The 18,408-nt window shown below is 38.7% G+C and overlaps 1 protein-coding gene across 2 annotated transcripts in view; it reads left to right on the top strand.

Moving 5' to 3' along the window:
• Positions 1–18,408, top strand: part of bin3 (bridging integrator 3) — a 135,599-nt gene that overhangs the window by 53,493 nt on the left and 63,698 nt on the right. The window contains exon 1 of one of the 2 annotated variants that reach the window (XM_016997200.2): positions 10,442–10,510. The exons of the other annotated variant lie outside the window; for it this stretch is intronic. Within the exon in view, the coding sequence (XP_016852689.1) occupies positions 10,503–10,510 (8 nt within the window). The 5' untranslated portion in view covers positions 10,442–10,502. Of the gene's footprint in view, positions 1–10,441; positions 10,511–18,408 lie in introns of those variants that run through there. 2 annotated transcript variants of the gene reach the window in all.

The raw sequence follows: 18,408 nt of genomic DNA, 5'->3' as shown, positions 1-18,408 counted from the left end.
AAGGAAAGCACAAAATCTGTCTTGACATGTGTTGGGTCTTGGGTAAAAGCTGGGTTGGCTTCCTCAAGGGCAACCTCTCCTAATAAATAAATCAAGTTTGAAATGGATGGGTGTCTTCACAATTAACTGTGAAGGATCTGAAGGCATTTTGTGCCCTGTCCAGCAGTAACTGTTCATTCATCTGCTGGGAAGGTATACATGAGGCAGCTGGTGGAATGCACCCATCACAGATTGCTATCCATCAGCCAAAGTGGGATATTTTAGACACATCTCCTTCTCTACCTGAAGATGAGGGGTTAATGAAGGAAGCAGAAATTGTTACGTGTCTTTGGGTAGCTTCCAACTATGGTGGATCTATCAGGGTTTCCATGGCAAGATGTGTTCAGAGAGGCGGATAATGTGACTTACCTAAGGTTATCCAGTAAGTGTCCCTCACCAAATGAGGATTTGGATATATCCTAATCCAACGCTCAATTCAAACATTACCTCTCAAGGAGAAATAATCCATGTGTATAAACCTGTAATTTCCATGGTTGGTCCCACCATTAGGCAGAGTGAAAAATGCTAATGGAAATGGAAAGATAGCCATGGACATAGCCATGAGGTCCTCATGACCTTCCTTGTCCCTCCTAAGCTAGTTTGATGGCCTCTGTTACTGTTGATGGTGCTCTCCCATTGGAGTCAGAGTCAACAGTCATCATATCTGAATGTCCAATGAGGAGTGAAGGTCACCATCTTGTTCTTTACCTTAAGTTAACTGTTTTGGCTGAACCTTGGATACTTACTGTATATACTCAAGTATAAGCCTAGTTTTTCAGCCCTTTTTTTAAGACTGAAAAAGCCCCCCTTGGCTTATACTCGGGAGAAGGTCCTGGTTGGCTTACATTTGGGTCAGCTTATACTCAAGAATATATGGTACATTTATTATTTTTCTCTATTATTATTGGTATTATTGCATTTATTATTTTTCTCTATTATTATTGGTATTACTACATTTATTATTTTTCTCTATCATTATTGGTATTATTACATTTACAGTAGAGTCTCACTTATCCAACATTCGCTTATCCAACGTTCTGGATTATCCAACGCATTTCTGTAGTCAATGTTTTCAATACCTTGTGATATTTTGGTGCTAAATTCGTAAATAGAGTAATTACTATGTAGCATACTGCATATTGAACTACTTTTTTTGTGAAATTTGTTGTATAACATGATGTTTTGGTGCTTAATTTGTAAAATCATAACCTAATTTGATGTTTAATAGGCTTCTCCTTAGTCTCTCCTTGTTATCCAACATATTTGCTTATCCAACGTTTTGCCGGCCCATTTATGTTGGATAAGTGAGACTCTACTGTATTATGTTTCTCTATTATTATTGTATTACATTTATTATTTTACTCTATAATTATTATGTTTATTATTTTTCTCTATTATTGTTGCTACTATTGCATTTATTTTACTCTATTTTTTATTATTATTAGTAATACTTTTATTTCACTCTGATCTTATTATTATTATTACTTGTATTATTTTCCTGTATTTATTATTATCATTATTACATGTATTATTTTACTCTATTATTATTAAAAGGATACATAAGCACATTGACATTAAAGAAGATGAGAATCATGATTTGATCAGAGTTGGACAGTCTTATCTTAAATTTGAGCTTTATGTAAATATTCAAAAACATTTCACCTACTGATGCCTCAATGAATCTAATTTTATTGGTATCTATTTTTATTTCTGAAATTTACCACCCTCGGCTTATACTGGAGTCAAGGTTTTCCCAGTTTTTTTGTGGTAAAATTAGGTGCCTCGGCTTATATTCGGGTCGGCTTATACTCGAGTATATACGGTATATTTTCCCTGTGGAAAATCAGGACATGGCTGGAGCAACAAACAACAACAATCTTCTCTGGGCCTCATGGATTCCGGGAGCAGTATGGTTTTTAAAACCCTTTCCCAAGCTCCATGGAAAGTTAAGCACTCTCTCCCCAAGCCCAAAAGTCTATCCATGTTGGGTCTGAAAAAGTTGAAAGATTTCACGATTACATCTTGAGAAGAAGTTGCTAGAGTCTTGGGATGTTTGTAATATTTCACTGTTTCTACAGATCTCCGTCTTGAGTATAGGTGGAGGCATTCTGCTTAAATACTCCCAATTGCTCGGTGCAAAATCTCTAGAGGCAGCCAACATCTCAAATGTCTCCCCAAACTCAGTTGCTTCTTCCCTCGTGTCTTTTTTTCTTTGCCTCTCCCAGACTCAGAACAGGAAGATTAGCTTCCATTGTTTCTTGATACATCGAGATCTGGTCGACATAATTCTTAATTGGTTTCTCTAATACAGGGGTCCCCAAACTAAGGCCCGGGGGCCCGATGCGGCCCTCCAAGGTCATTTACCTGGCCCCCGCCCTCAATTTTATAATATAATATATTGTATATACATATAATATTAATAATAATATTATAATATAATACAATATAACACTAATAATAATACCATATAATAATATTAATTATATATTCTATATTACATATAATATTACTAATATACTATATATATAAAAGAGTGATGGAATCCCGGCGACCAACAAAACAACAAAACTAAACACCCTACAACCTCGAAAATTGACAACATGACCCCTCATCCACGCCTCTAGGTTGATACAACAAAAAGAAAAGAAAAATAAAGTCCTAATTAGAGGGAGAGGAATAATTGTTTTTATCCAATTGCTGCCAGTTAGAAGGCTAAGCTCCGCCCACTTGGTCTCCTAGCAAGCCAATCAGCCCAGGGGACAGGCAGAGTTAGGTCTCACTTAGGCCTCTTCCACACTGCCTATAAAATACAGATTATCAGATTTGAACTGGATTATATGGCAGTGTAGACTCAAGGCCTTTCCACACAGCTATATAACCCATTTATAATCTCATATTATCTGCTTTATGAGCACCAACCCCCAAAGTCAGACACGACTGAACTTAATGTTAGGAGAAAACCTTTACCCTTTACCTTAACTACCACCAATTCCTCAATACTTTATTTCCCATACCACCATACTTCGCCACAGCAACGCGTGGCTGGGCACAGCTAGTATTTCAATATAGTAATATATAATGCTAATATTTGCTATGCTAATAATATAATATATTGTATGTACATATAATTTGTAAGCCACTCTGAGTCCCCTTTGGGGTAGAAGGGTGTGATACAAATGTAGTAAATAAATGCAGTAAATAAATAAATAATAAATAAATAAATTTTAGACTTAGGCTCGCCCAAAGTCTGAAATGACTTGAAGGCACACAACAACAACAACAACAACAGCAACCCTAATTAACTTGACTATCTCATTGGCCAGAAGCAGGACCACACTTCCCATTGAAATCCTGATCAATGTATGTTGGTTAAAATTGCTTTTATTTTTAAATATTGTATTGTTCTTTCATTGTTGTTGTTGTTGTTGTTTTTGCACTACAAAAAGACATGTGCAGTGTGCATCGGAATTTGTTTGTATTTTTTTTTCAAATGATAATCCGGCCCCTCAACAGTCTGAAGGATTGTGGACCGGCCCTTGGCCTAAAAAGTTTGAGGACCCCTGCTCTAATATATTCGTTTTCTTGCTCAAAGTCTTCCAGTTGTTAACTCTTGTCAAGTTTGACTTATGGCAACCCCAAAAGACCTCAAAGTCACCCCATCCTCAACAGCTCTGCTCAAGTCTTCCAGAATTGAGGCCATGGCTTCCTTGATGGAGTCTATCCATCTGAAATGGGGTCTTCTTTTCTTGCTGTCTACGGACAACGCCGGCTCTTCGGCTTAGAAATTGAGATGAGCACCAACCCCCAGAGTCAGACATGACTGGACCTAACGTCACGGGAAACCTTTACCTTTCTTGCTGAAGAACTTTCCAAGACTTCTCAAGACTTCTCAGTTGAGTTATCTTGGTTTGTAGGGCATTCCAGGATTGGTTCTATAGCAGAAAGCAATAATTTAATTGTGTTGTCAAAGGCTTTCATGAGTTGCTGTAAGTTTTCCAGGCTGTATGGCCATAGTCCAGAAGCAATCTCTCCTGACGTTTCACCCACATCTATGGCAGGCATCCTCAGAGGTTGTGAGGTCTGTTGGAAACTAGGCAAGTGGGGTTTATACATCTGAGGAATAATGTCCAGGGTGCGAGAAAGAACTCTTGTCTGTTTGAGACAAGTGTGACTGTTGTGATTGGCCACCTTGATTAGAATTGAATAGCGTCGCGGCTTCAAAGCCTGGCTGTTTCCTGCCTGAGAGAATCCTTTATTAGAGGGAGAGAGAGCAAGAGACTGGAATGAGTAGAGTATGAAGAAGAAAATTTATTTATTTATTTACAATATTTTTACGCCGCCTTTCTCACCAGAGGGGACTCAAGGAGGGGACTCAAATGATGCTTCTGCCTCTTTGATTTGTGTTTCCTTGCCACAAATTGTGCTTCTATCATTTTAAAGTTGATCTATCTTTTTTAATTGTTCCATGTAAATGTGCATTTATACATTATTTGTAATTTTCTTATTTAAAAACACGTAACAAAATATTTGGGGGCCGGGCTGTGGCGCAGGCTGGTAAACAGCTGCTGCAATAAATCACTCTGACCATGAGGTCATGAGTTCGAGGCCAGCCCGTGGCGGGGTGAGCACCCGTCAGTTAAAAATAAAATATAGCCCCTGCTCGTTGCTGACCTAGCAACCCGAAAGATAGTTGCATCTATCAAGTAGGAAATTTTGGTACCACTTATAAAATGGGGAGGCAAATTTAACTAATTTACAACGTTGGAATGAGGAAGTGCCGTCACAGTGGATGACTAAGCAGCTGCTCCCCCCTGTGGCCAGAATCGAACATCCCCTCAGGAGAAGGTTAAATTGCCTCTGTGTCTGTCTGTCTGTCTGTCGTCTCTGTCTCGGTTCAATGTGTTTATGGGCATTGAATGTTTGCCCTATGTGTACATAATGTGATCCGCCCTGAGTCCCCTTCGGGGTGAGAAGGGCAGAATATAAATACTGTAAATAAATAAATAAATAAATTTCAATGGGAAATTTGCTTTGAAATAAAAACATTTTGAGTTAAGACCTCGGTCACAGAATAAATTATATTCTTAGGTCAAGGTATCACTCTATTCCTCAGTCAAGGCAAAGACAGGCAAAGTATTAAAAAAAACTCATAGTGATTCACAAAAATCTGATAGGAAACCCGTAACAATACATATTATACTACATTACCTTATCTGCACACCAAAGAAGATATAAAAACATATAAGACATTATTTGCCAACGAACTAGATGAATATCATTCTAAAAAGGCGATGTTGCAGGGAGGAGGACCAGAGCATATGGTAAAGAAATTTAACATAAGAGACTGGAAGCACAAGTATGTGACAAATAAAAGTCGGAAGAAAGAGGTCTGATCTGAGGCTGTTCCTGGCAATGATGGGAACAAAACAAGAGATAACTGAGTGTGTCACAATGTTTAATTAACACTTTGTTCTCAATTTGAGTAAAGATGATGTAGGTTGGGTTGGGTTGAATGGATGAATGATTGATGCAAAAGAGCTTGAAGAACTGGAATCCGCATTGAATCTGAAGCTGATATGAAGTCCTGTACTGATTATAATTCTCATTTGGTTCATTTTTTTCCACTTCCGGCTCTGGTCTGTGCCTATTTGTCTCTTATTTTACTCAATTTAAATATTGGCAAAATACAATTGCATAGATGGCTCTCTCTCCCTACTCTCATGTACTTTTATTTGCTACTACAGTAGAGTCTCACTTATCCAACACTCACTTATCCAACGTTCTGGATTATCCAACACATTTTTGTAGTCAATGTTTTCAATATATCGTGATATTTTGGTGCTAAATTTGTAAATACAGTAATTACTACATAGCATTACTGCGTATTGAACTACTTTTTCTTTCAAATTTGCTGTTAAACATGATATTTTGGTGTTTAATTTGTAAAATCATAATCTACTTTGATGTTTAATAGGCTTTTCCTTAATACCTCCTTATTATTATTATTATTATTATTATTAATAATAATAATAACTTTATTTTTATACCCCGCCCCATCTCCCCGAAGGGACTCGGGGCGGCTTACATGGGGCCTTGCCCGATTAAACAATCAAATATCAAAACACACCAATAAAACAGCTATCCAATAAAAACATCAATTACAGTAAATACAATCGTTAAAATCAACATAAAACATAAAATATTAACACTGGAGACTAATTCATAGAACCCAGGCAAAGTGCAACATGTGCCAAAATGGGCCGAAATAAGGGAAGGTAATTTCACAGTTGAAATGGACAAAGTGCAATATAGCATTGGCAACACCTCGAGAATGGGGCTATTATAAAATGGGCAGATAGATCATTATTATTATCCAACATATTCGCTTATCCAACGTTCTGCTGGCCCGTTTATGTTGGATAAGTGAGACTCCACTGTATTAAGCGAACATTTTATCAAAAGTAGTATAGAATCATAGAGTTGGAAGAGACCTCATGGGCCATCCAATCCAATCCCTTGCCAAGAAAAATGGCACGCAAAGCACCCCTGACAGATGGCCATCCAGCCTCTGCTTAAAAGCCTCCAAAGAAGGAGCCTCTACCAAACTCCGAGGCAGAGAGTTCCTCTGTTGAACAGCTCTGACAGTGAGGACGTTCTTCCTAATGTTCAGATGGAATTTCTTCTCCTGTAATTTAAACCCATTGCTCTGAATTCTAGTTTCCAAGGCAGCAGAAATTCACAAGCCTGCTGCCTCTTCCTGATGCCATCCTTTCACATACAGTAGAGTCTCACTTATCCAACATAAACTGGCCAGCAGAACATTGGATAAGCAAAAATGTTGGATAATGAGGAGGGATTAAGGAAAAGCCTATTAAACGTCAAATTATGTTACGATTTTACAAATTAAGCACCCAAGACAGCGTGTTTTACAACAAATGGACAGAAAAAGCAGTCCAAATGACGATAATGTTACGTAGTAATTACTGTATTTATGAATTTAGCACTAAAACATCACAATATACAGTAGAGTCTCACTTATCCAACGTTCTGGATTATCCAACGCATTTTTGTAATCGATGTTTTCAATAAATCGTGACAGCAAATAAAATCAGAGCAAGACTGATTGCGGACATTGCAGTCGACTGCGCTGGGGATGCTTTTATCTAGTTTTTAACATGACTGATATTTTATACTGGCTTTTTACCGGTTATATTTTGCAAGCTCTGTTTTATACTCCATGCATCCTGCTTGTAACTGTGGAATTTTATAGGATTTCTATAGATGCTTAGTTGATATTTTTTCTTATGTTTTTTAAATGACTGATCTTATACATTGGCATTTTACCGGTAATTGTGCAGTTCCCAGCACATGTTGCACTTGTGCTGCTGCACCTCACAATGTTTACATGTTCCGTTTTATCCTGCTTGCATCCTACTTTTAAGTGTTGGATTTTACAGTGTTTTGTATAGATGTTTGTTTGATGTTGTCTCTGTGAATGCATATGACCATTGGTCGGAGCATTAATAAATTGATTGATTGATTGAATAAATCGTGATATTTTGGTGCTAAATTCGTAAATACAGTAATTACTGCATAGCATTATTTTGTATTGAACTACTTTTTCTGTCAAATTTGTTGTATAACATGATGTTTTGGTAAAATCATAACCTAATTTGATGTTTAATAGGCTTTTCCTTAATGCCTCCTTATTATCCAACATATTCGCTTATCCAACATTCTGCCGGCCCGTATATTTGGATAAGTGAGACTCTACTGCAGGGGTCCCCAAACTAAGGCCCGGGGGCCGGATGCGGCCCTCCAAGGTCATTTACCTGGCCCCCACCCTCAGTTTTATAATATAATATTTTTATATCAGTTTTAATAATATAATATATTGTAGATACATATAATATTGATAATAATCTTATGTTATACAATATAATACTAATAGTAATACCATATAATAATATTAATTATATGTTATATATTACATATTATATAATAGTATAGTGGTATAGTTCAATATCTATATATATAAAAGAGTGATGGCATCACGGCAGTGGACAAAACAACAAAAGTAAACACCCCACAACCTTGAAAATTGACAGCACAACCCCTCATCCATGCCTCTAGGTTGATACAACAAAAAGAAAAATAAAGTCCTAATTAGAGGGAGAGGAATAATTGTTTTTATCCAATTGCTGCCAGTTAGAAGGCTAAGCTCTGCCCACTTGGTCTCCTAGCAACCCACTCAGCCCAGGGGACCCTTTACTACCACCAATTCCTCAATACTTTATTTCCCATACCAACATACTTCGCCACAGCAACGCGTGGCCGGGCACAGCTAGTAGTAATATATAATGCTAATATTGTGTTATGCTAATAATAAAATATATTGTATGTACATACAGCTGCTCTGAGTCCCCTTCAGGGTGAGAAGGGTGGGATATAAATGTAGAAAATAAATGCATAGTAAATGCAGTAAATAATTAATTAATTTTAGACTTCGGCTCGGCCAAAGTCTGACATGACATGAAGGCACACAACAACAACAACAATCCTAATTAACTTGACTATCTCATTGGCCAGTAGCAGGCCCACACTTTCCATTGCAATCCTAATAGGTTTATGTTGGTTAAAATTGTTTTCATTTTTAAATATTGTATTCTTTCGTTGTTGTTGTTGTTGCACTACAAATAAGACATGTGCAGTATGCATGGGAATTTGTTTTTTTTGTTTTTTCAAATGATAATTTGGCCCCTCAACAGTCTGAAGGATTATGGACTGGCCCTCTGCTTAAAAAGTTTGGGGACCCCTGCTATAGGCTGTCATGCTCGGATCGTGCTCTGCATGCAGAAAGAAACACCTTCCAGATGAATAGGAGTTGATGCCCTCTCCTGGTTGCAAGGGCACCCACCGGTTGAGCATCCTTTATCTGAAGGGCTTGGGACAGAGGTGTTTCATATTTAGGTTTTTTGTAATGTATTTGTTTAATCATATATAACATGACATATATTGGCAATAGGACCCAAATCTAAACATTCCATATACACTTGACACACAAAGCCCGAAGGTAGGGGTAAAGATAACGTTTGTTCTCTGGGGGTTGATGCTCATCTCCATTTCTAAGCCAAAGAGCCGCCGTTGTCCGTAGACATCTCCAGGTCATATGGCCGGCATGACTGCATGGAGCGCCGTTACCTTCCCACCCGAGCGGTACCTATTGATCTACTCACATTTGCATGTTTTCAAACTGCTAGGTTGTCAAAAGCTATATAAGCATTATATATTATTGTATTGTACTATATGACTATATTGCAATACAGTAGTCTCACTTATCCAACGTTCTGGATTATCCAACGCATTTTTGTTGTCAATGTTTTCAATATATTGTGATATTTTGGTGCTAAATTCGTAAATACAGTAATTACTACATAGCATTACTGCTATGAACTACTTTTTCTGTCAGATTTGTTATATAACATGATGTTTTGGTGCTTAATTTGTAAAATCATAACCTAATTTGATGTTTAATAGACTCTTCCTTAATCCCTCCTTATTATCCAACATTTTCGCTTATCCAACGTTTTGCCGGCCCGTTTATGTTGGATAAGTGAGACTCTACTGTATTATTAGTAATATTACATGTACTATAAATATGCAATTATAATAATGTATTATTATTATTACATTATATTACATCATAATTACTGTATTTACAAATTTAGCACCAAAACATCACAATGTATTGAAAAGATTAACTACAGTAGAGTCTCACTTACCCAACACTCGCTTATCCAACGTTCTGGATTATCCAACACATTTTTTAGTCAATGTTTTCAATATATCGTGATATTTTGGTGCTAAATTCATAAATACAGTAATTACTACATAGCATTACTGCGTATTGAATTACTTTTTCTGTTAAATTTGTTATATAAAATGATGTTTTGGTACTTAATTTGTAAAATAATAACCTAATTTGATGTTTAATAGGCTTTTCCTTAATCCCTCCTTATTATCCAACATATTTGCTTATCCAATGTTCTGCCTGCCCGTTTATGTTGGATAAGTGAGACTCTACTGTACAAAAACATTGACTACTCAAAGACAGACTGCGTTGGATAATCCAGAACGTTGGATACGCGAATGTTGGATAAGTGAAACTCTACTGTATTAATAAAATTATTTTTTTTAAAAAGCATTAAAAAAAAACCCTAGATGAGTCTTCAAGAGCATCCTCTTCTTTGTACCGATGGAGAGAATACAGCACCGAAGGGGTTAAGCGAGGCCCCGCCCCCTTCTCGTACGCCCCGCCCCCGCATCAGCCGGACTCAGTGACGTCACTGTGTCTCCTTTTTTCCTCTCCCCCCTCCCGTGCCTGTGATGTCACTTCCGGAAGGTGGGTCCGACCGTTTGTGAGGGTATTTCCGGGACCAGAGCCGGACCAGAAGAAGGGAAGCATGAGTTGGTGAGTCTGAGGCGACGGAGGCTCCGTGTGGGGCCCGCCTTCCCCTCAAGGGAAAATGCCTTTGGACTGGGTTTATATCAGTTCTTAAAAAGAGATGCAAAATGAAATAATTTTTCCTGTGTTTATAAAAATAGGGTTGGAATAAAAACCCCACAGGCCTTGGTTCTGTCTCTCATGTCCTGCAGGAGTTTTGGATAGTTCTGCCGAATTATTAGGGATATTATAATTATTCTTATTTATTACTATTTATACCCCGCTTTCTCTCTTCACAAAAAAGACTCTGGGCCAAGCATGGGCAAACTTGGGCCCTCCAGGTGTTTTGGACTTTAACTCCCACAATTCCGAACAGCGTCAGGCCCCTTCCTTTCCCCCTCAGCTGCTTAAGCCTAAGGTCTGAATATCCGCTAAATAAGTTTTTAATCAATGTTAATTATTTACTTTTAATACTATTCATATTTAACACACACACACATCTATATATATATAAAAGAGTGATGGCATCAGGGCAGCGGACAAAACAACAAAACTACAGGCCCCCCAACCTCGAAATTTGACAACACAACCCATCATTCACGGCTCTAGGTTGATACAACAAAAAGAAAAGAAAAATAAAGTCCTAATTACAGGGAGAGGAATAATAGTTTTTATCCAATTGCTGCCAGTTTGAAGGCTAAGCTCCGCCCATTTGGTCTCCTAGCAACCTACTCAGCCCTGGGGACAGGCACAGTTAGGCCTCACTTAGCCCTCTTCCACAGATTATTTTAACTGGATTATATGGCAGTGTAGACTCAAGGCCCTTCCACACAGCTATATAACCCATTTATATTCTTATATTATCTGCTTTGAACTGGATTATCTTGACTCCACACTGCCATATAATCCACTTCAGTGTGCATACTAAACATAAAGACAACCATACAACAGACATTAAATACCACCACTACCGCAACAATTTCTCACCAATGCCACAGCAACGCGTGGCCGGGCACAGCTAGTATATATTAAATCTATTACAGTACAGTCTCACTTATCCAACACTCGCTTATCCAACGTTCTGGATTATCCAATGCATTTTTGTAGTCAATGTTTTCAATACATCGTGATATTTTGGTGCTAAATTCGTAAATACAGTAATTACTACATAGCATTACTGCGTATTGAACTACTTTTTCTGTCAAATTTGTTGTATAACATGTTTTGGTGCTTAATTTGTAAAATCATAACCTAATTTGATGTTTAATAGGTTTTTCCTTAATCCCTCCTTATTATCCAACATATTCGCTTATCCAACATTCTGCTGTCCCGTTTATGTTGAATAGGTGAGACTCTACTGTATATAACATATAATATTGATAATAATATTATAATTTAATACAATATAATAATAATACACTATTATAATCGTATATTTATATTACATGTAATATTACAATATAATTGTATTAAAGGCAAAGGTTTCCCCTGACATTAAGTCCAGTCGTGACCGACTCTGGGAGTTTGTGCTCATCTCCATTTCTAAGCCGAAGAGCCGGCGTTGTCCATAGACACCTCCAAAGTCATGTGGCCGGCATGATTGCATGGAGCGCCGTTACCTTCCCACTGGAGCGGTACCTATTGATCTACTCACATTTACATGTTTTCGAACTGCTAGGTTGGCAGGAGCTGGGGCTAACAGCAGGCGCTCATTCCGCTCCTGGGATTTGAACCTGGGACCTTTTTTCCACAAGTTCAGCAGCTCAGCGCTTTAACACACAGTACCACCAGGGGCCTCATAATTGTATAGTACAATATAATAATATATAATGCTTATATTGTGCTATACTAATAATATAATATATTGTATGTATATATAACTTGTCAACCGCCCTGAGACCCCTTCGGGGTGAGAAGGGCGGGATATAAATGTCGCATATATATATATCATATATAGATAGATAGATACGTCAGATCAGGTACCTTTTATAATAACTCCAGCCAAAATACGTATAGCTTTGAATAGTATTTTCACATCTTGTTTCATATCCTCCAAGTTCTCAGCTCTTCATTTGGCCCGTGGGGAATTGCATGTAACTTTATTACTATTAAGAAGACCTTTTCTGACCTTTATTGCTAAATGTAGTTTCTACCTTCAGAAGCAGTGTTATTCCTAATTTCTAGATACAGCTATTCAGACCTAGACTCATAGAATAATAGAGTTGGAAAAGACCACATGCGGGCCATCTAGGCCAACCCCCTGCCAGACCAGTTTGTCGGTTTCTTGGAAGTTTTTACTTGGCTCCAGTTACAGACCAAAGCAGGTTTGGTTTGGGTTGGCTACAGCTATACTAAAAGCACCTTCTGGTTATTAAAAACACTGCTTCAGAAGAACGGCAATTTGCATGATTTTTGTGTTATTCGTAAACACCACAAACTTTATGAACCATAACAAGAAAAAAAAACAATAATCGAAATAATTTTTTTGAGAACAGTCATGCTATTCTGTAGTCGTGATTCCCAAACCCGAGTTTTCCATTTGTTTTGAGCTTGATTAGAGATAATGGGGATCAAAGTCCAAAACACCTGGAAGACCAGAATTTGAGAAGTATTGCTCTACAGCAGTGGTTCTCAACCTGTGGGTCCCCAGATGTTTTGGCCTTTAACTCCCAGAAATCCTAATAGCTGGTAAACTGGCTGGGATTTCTGGGAGTTGTAGCCAAAACACATGGGGACCCACAGGTTGAGAACCACTGCTCTACAGCAATGAAAACCTCTAAGAGACTTATTGCATCTTTAAGATATCACAGAGTTACAATTTCTTATGTTGAATGTGAAAGCTGAGCTTTCCTGAGTATTAGAGGATAAAATATGGCTTTTAATTTAAAGTAGTGCTCTGGGAATAATTGCTGTTGCAAAATGCCATGGAAGGTGGAACTCCTCTTTGTGTTCTGTGAAACATTGTTTGCGCCACTTCAGAATGTTTCATACAAGCCTAGTTTAGAACAAAAATGGTGGCCCAAGAAAGTAGCTTATATCTGTTGAGTTGTACCTGCCAGCCACTAAGGACTTTGGAGAATTTTTCTTCAATAAAGACAATTGTATAAGAGCTGGATATTGGGATAAGATGTATAATAGTATAAATAGGCCTATTTCACAATCTCTTTCAGAACAGATTCTGTCATGGATTTCTTCCTCTCTCTGTTGTTTTCTGTTAAGAAGATCCTTTAGTGCTGTGTTGATCTCTATTGTTAATTATCATGACAGGGTGTCATCTCTTTTTAAAAGTTGTTTTATTTATTTGCATAATTCCACCAGTGTCCATGGTACTTTAAAGTCCACAGTAAAATATGGGACAAAGAATCCTATGCAGTGGAACTAGCAATGTGAAGTGTGGGGAATGGAAAGCCAAGGATAATACAGGCTAAAGTAAGCTAAAGTGTTTACACAAAATAAGGCTGCAATTCTAAAGAGAATGAACAGAGAGAGTAAGTGCTTTTAAAACTAAGTAGAACTTGCTTTTGACTTCTAGATTTGAAATGGGGACTAAGCCTAATTTCCCCATTATGGAAAGTGGCTAAAGGAGGCTCTTTGACCTATAGATGTTGATGTGGTGGGAACCACAGAATGTTTCTTTGTCCTATTCTGTTTTGATCTGATGCCTCCCAGATGTTTTGGATTTAACAACTATCTCATCCCTGGTCATGAGCCGAGCTGAGGAAGGTGCATCTAAAACATCTGGAGGACATCAGATGGGGAAGGTTGCTTTTCTATTATTTTACTATAACTCTTTGTGTATGCAAAACATGATTAAGCTAGTTTTCCCATCTCTTAACAGCAGTTCTAGTTTGTGCCTTTGCTTGAAAGTAATTGAGTTATGCTGAATTGAGAGAGATGCTCCCCATAAAGAAACACAAAGAGAAGAAACACTTTGCTACTTTTCAACAATAATTGGAGAGTAATAATGATTCTGGTGATCTGGGCTATACTTTCAAATACTAGGTTTCTTCAAGTTCATTGCATTCAGCCAAGATTATTGCATGTGGTGGGGGTGAATTGTTAGCAAATGAAACAAAAATGTTTACTACTACAATAGTTTTACTACTGTTAAAAACTATAGCTCCCTCCCTCCTGCCATGACATTGGATGTTCACTGATGCACATAAATGATTCTTCGTTTTGGTTGAGTTTATCCCACATTTCTCCTCAGGCCCTACAATTCACATATATAACACATGTGATGTAATACACTATTCCGTATTCAGCAGGCCTGTTAAGTGTAGATATTTGCTTCCTAGCAGGTACTCTTTGAATTGCAGTCTTAGGTTACTGTCCTTTGCATACTTACCTGTAAGCCGGTGCAGCGAGGAAAGATCTACAGCTAAGGAAACACACATGTAACCTGCTTGTTTATCTTATTTATTCAAGTTGTGCTAATAAAAGATGACAGGTTTAGGGATTAACGGTGGCTGAACAAATACAGAGTAACATTTGGTGTCAGCGCATTGGTTCCAAAGAGTTTCAGTTCTTATCTTTTGTTATACCAATAGAAGCCTCTTTGATATAATTGTTTATGGGCATTGAAAGGATATTGTTTTCACGTGAGGAGCCGTGTTCATGAAAACAGTCACTCCATAAGAAATTGTTGCCCCTCTCAGGATAAAACACCTTTTTCCTGACATGACCATGGTTCTGTTTCCCACTTTCTCCCTCTCAAGGAGACTCAAAGCGGCTTTCTGTGCTTAGAAAATTAGAGATAGCCTTGAATCTCCCGGTCTTTTGAGTACATATTAGCAACATTCCTAAGCAGTGCATTTTTAGGAATGATGGGGGAAGCAGCTGCATTTCAATAAATTTATTTGAGAAATAAGGGGCCATTGTTTGGGATGATTACTTTTCAGAAACCCGTCATTCTTGTCTTCCCCTCTTGCAGCCAATTCCACGTCAGTTCTTATGCATAGCGTGGCCATGTTTCTACAAGAGAATACCAAAAGGATCAAACTCGAGAGGTTCGTCTGTGTGTAAAAGCAAACAATCACCCTCAGTTCAGTTTGTCAATAGCTGGCAGGGATTGCATTGACTGTAATCGCTGCTAATTCATGCCGCGAAGGCCAGCGTGAGTTCGTGCTGCTGCTTCTTGAATGAATTGTGTTATTCACTCAGCGCTGGAATGCCGTACGTCTTTGGATGGGGAAAAGGGTCTCGCTGACGTGGGTCTCGGTGGTGGGAGGTCAGCCTCATTCACTGAAGATGCAGCAAACGCCGAGGTGAACAAGGCGGCCCAAGCAGGGATGGGGACGGAAGTCTATTATGGAGGGCTTCCCACCCTGTTTCCCAAATGTCAGTGTAAAACATGCCTTGCTTTTGTGCCACTTTGTTTCCTGAGAGTCCTGCATAAAAAGGGAGGAATGAACATTTATTTCCAGCATTTAAGTCTGAGGGTTTTCTTTGTGTGGAAACGGCCATGGCTTAGTTTAGCTTGCACGTGCTGCCCTTCTCCCAACAGTGTCCTCAGGCTGAGATGGTGAAAGACTGCGGCTTTGTTTCCTGGTGGCCCACAAGAGAGTTGGGACCAAGTGTGCCAGTGCCGAGGCTTCAAAAAGTTGCTTTTTTGGCTATGGTTTCTAGTATGCTGACTGGAGGATTCCAGGAACTATAGTCCAAAAAACAATTATCTAAAGCGCATGTGTCAAAAACAAGGCCCACAGGCCACATCTGGTTCACTGTGTCATTTTATGTGGCCCTCCAGATGATGGACTCCAATTCCTGCTTTCTTCATCCTTAGATATCATGACTAGAGCTGATGGGAGTTGGAATACAGTAACATCTGGAAGGCTGCAGTTTGTTCTGTTTAGTCAAGAGAGTGAGGTTTGGATTTAGATACAAGATTTGCGGATATGAAGTCTGCGGTCAACGTTTCCTTTAGCCTCTCTCAACCTCAGAGCTACAAGGGCACCCCTCATCGAAGGAATCAAAGGAATAAGCAGAAGCTGATTGACACACCTGGTATGTGGTCGGAATGAAACTGCTAGTCATTGGCAATACAATTCATAGGAGGGGGAGCCAAAAACCTGAAAAGTAGTGTACCATAGAATTTCAATTTCTGCCTTCAAAAAGTAACTTCCAAGCTCTGGTAGGGTTTCTGACCTTTGTTCTGAATCCAGTTGTTGTTGCCTCTCTGTTTAAAATATTTCTGAGTTGTGGTTTACAGGGTGGTTTATCTAGTTAAATGTCACAACAGTGAAATTATATAGTGAAACAACTGATAGATAAAACAGAAGCATTTGTAAGATTTAAGAACAACTGAAACTAACAGCCAGAGACAGAATAAGATGGGATTTTGTTAAGCACCTGAAATAACCAAACAAATAAGTAGTGCTAGTGCTAGGTGAGACTCCCTGGGGAAGGCATTCCATAAAACAGGATCGCTGCAAAGGAAATGGCTCTCAGTAAATGTCACCTGCTTCACCACCAACAAGGCATTGTCTGTTTCTCAGTTCACCCATTTGTAGTTTGGGGATAAGGAATTGCCTCACATGGGTGTTTGGGAAGATTTAATGAATACTTGCCATCACACATGAACTGTAATTAGAAGATGGGTGTAACTGATGGGAGATGCTAATCTTTTTCCCTCCCAGATCACCTTTCCTCCAAAAACTTGCATCACATTAATTCTCCTCCCATTTTGCACAACACTTTCCTATCTAAGTAGTACCAATCTTGGAGACAAATCAGTTGTCTAGTTTTCCACTTGCAATCACATACCCTGCTTCCCCTAAAATAAGAAATCCCCAGAAAATAAGACCTAGTAGAGGTTTTGCTGAATTGCTAAATATAAGGCCTCCCCCGAAAGTAAGACCTAGCACCGTTTGCGTTTGCCCGCCGAACAGAAGACCAGAGCATGCAGGTTTGGTAAATGTACATACCATAAATTGTTGTACATGGAAATAATGGTACGTAGTAACCAGAAATTCTTGATAGGATTCACAGTTTGTCTGGTTATGCCAGTTTGTGATGACAACTACTGTACAGGATATAATAAATGTTCATTTTTTTAATTAATAAATGTGAATTCTTCTTCATGGAAAAGTAAGACATCCCCTGAAAATAAGACCGAGAGCATCTTTGGGAGCCAAAATTAATATAAGACACCGTCTTATTTTCGGGGAAATGGTATGTACCCTGAGTTCAATTTCTATTGAGGTTTCTGAAGACATCCAGGTTTCAGTCTTAAGATACTTCAGTCTTAGGATACTTAAGAAGGAGAAGGTTATGTCACACTTTGAGTGTCACATATGTGCCCAATGGTTATCCATATGCAAGACCTTTATAGAAACCAGTTCAGAGATATTTTGAGACTCATACCTAAAACAGTAGGATGAATGATCTAGACCTGCTTGCAAACACATGTATTGTGTAAGTACATTAGTCACAAATCCGAATTGACTTTGGCTCCCTCTTGAGTCTGTGCTTGGTGGAAAACCCAAGCTGTGGGAAGTAATGCCCGGCTGCTCACTGGAGGGAAAGATATTAGAGACAAAGCTGAAGTATTTTGGCCACATCACGAGGAGACAGGAAAGCTTGGAAAAGATCACAATGCTGGGGGAAATGGAAGAAAAAAGGAAGAGAGGCCGACCAAGGGCAAGATGGATGGACGGTATCCTTGAAGTGACTGGCTTGACCTTGAAGGAACTGGGGGCGGTGATGGCCAACAGGGAGCTCTGGCGTGGACTGGTCCATGGGGTCACGAAGAGTCGGAGATGACTATACGACTGAGCAGCAGGGAGAAACAACCTGAAAGATTGTAGATTCACCTCTGAGTCTAGAGACCAAGATTTTTGCAATGACTTGGGGCGCATGTGCATTTGTGCACAGTTAAACTTGTCTCCTGGGGAAGTTGGACCCAGCCATGCCTTGGTTACCTC

Source organism: Anolis carolinensis, unplaced genomic scaffold (assembly GCF_035594765.1).
Source record: "Anolis carolinensis isolate JA03-04 unplaced genomic scaffold, rAnoCar3.1.pri scaffold_8, whole genome shotgun sequence".
NCBI classification, from domain to species: Eukaryota; Metazoa; Chordata; class Lepidosauria; order Squamata; family Dactyloidae; genus Anolis; species Anolis carolinensis.
This window is presented reverse-complemented; position numbering and strand designations above follow the sequence as displayed.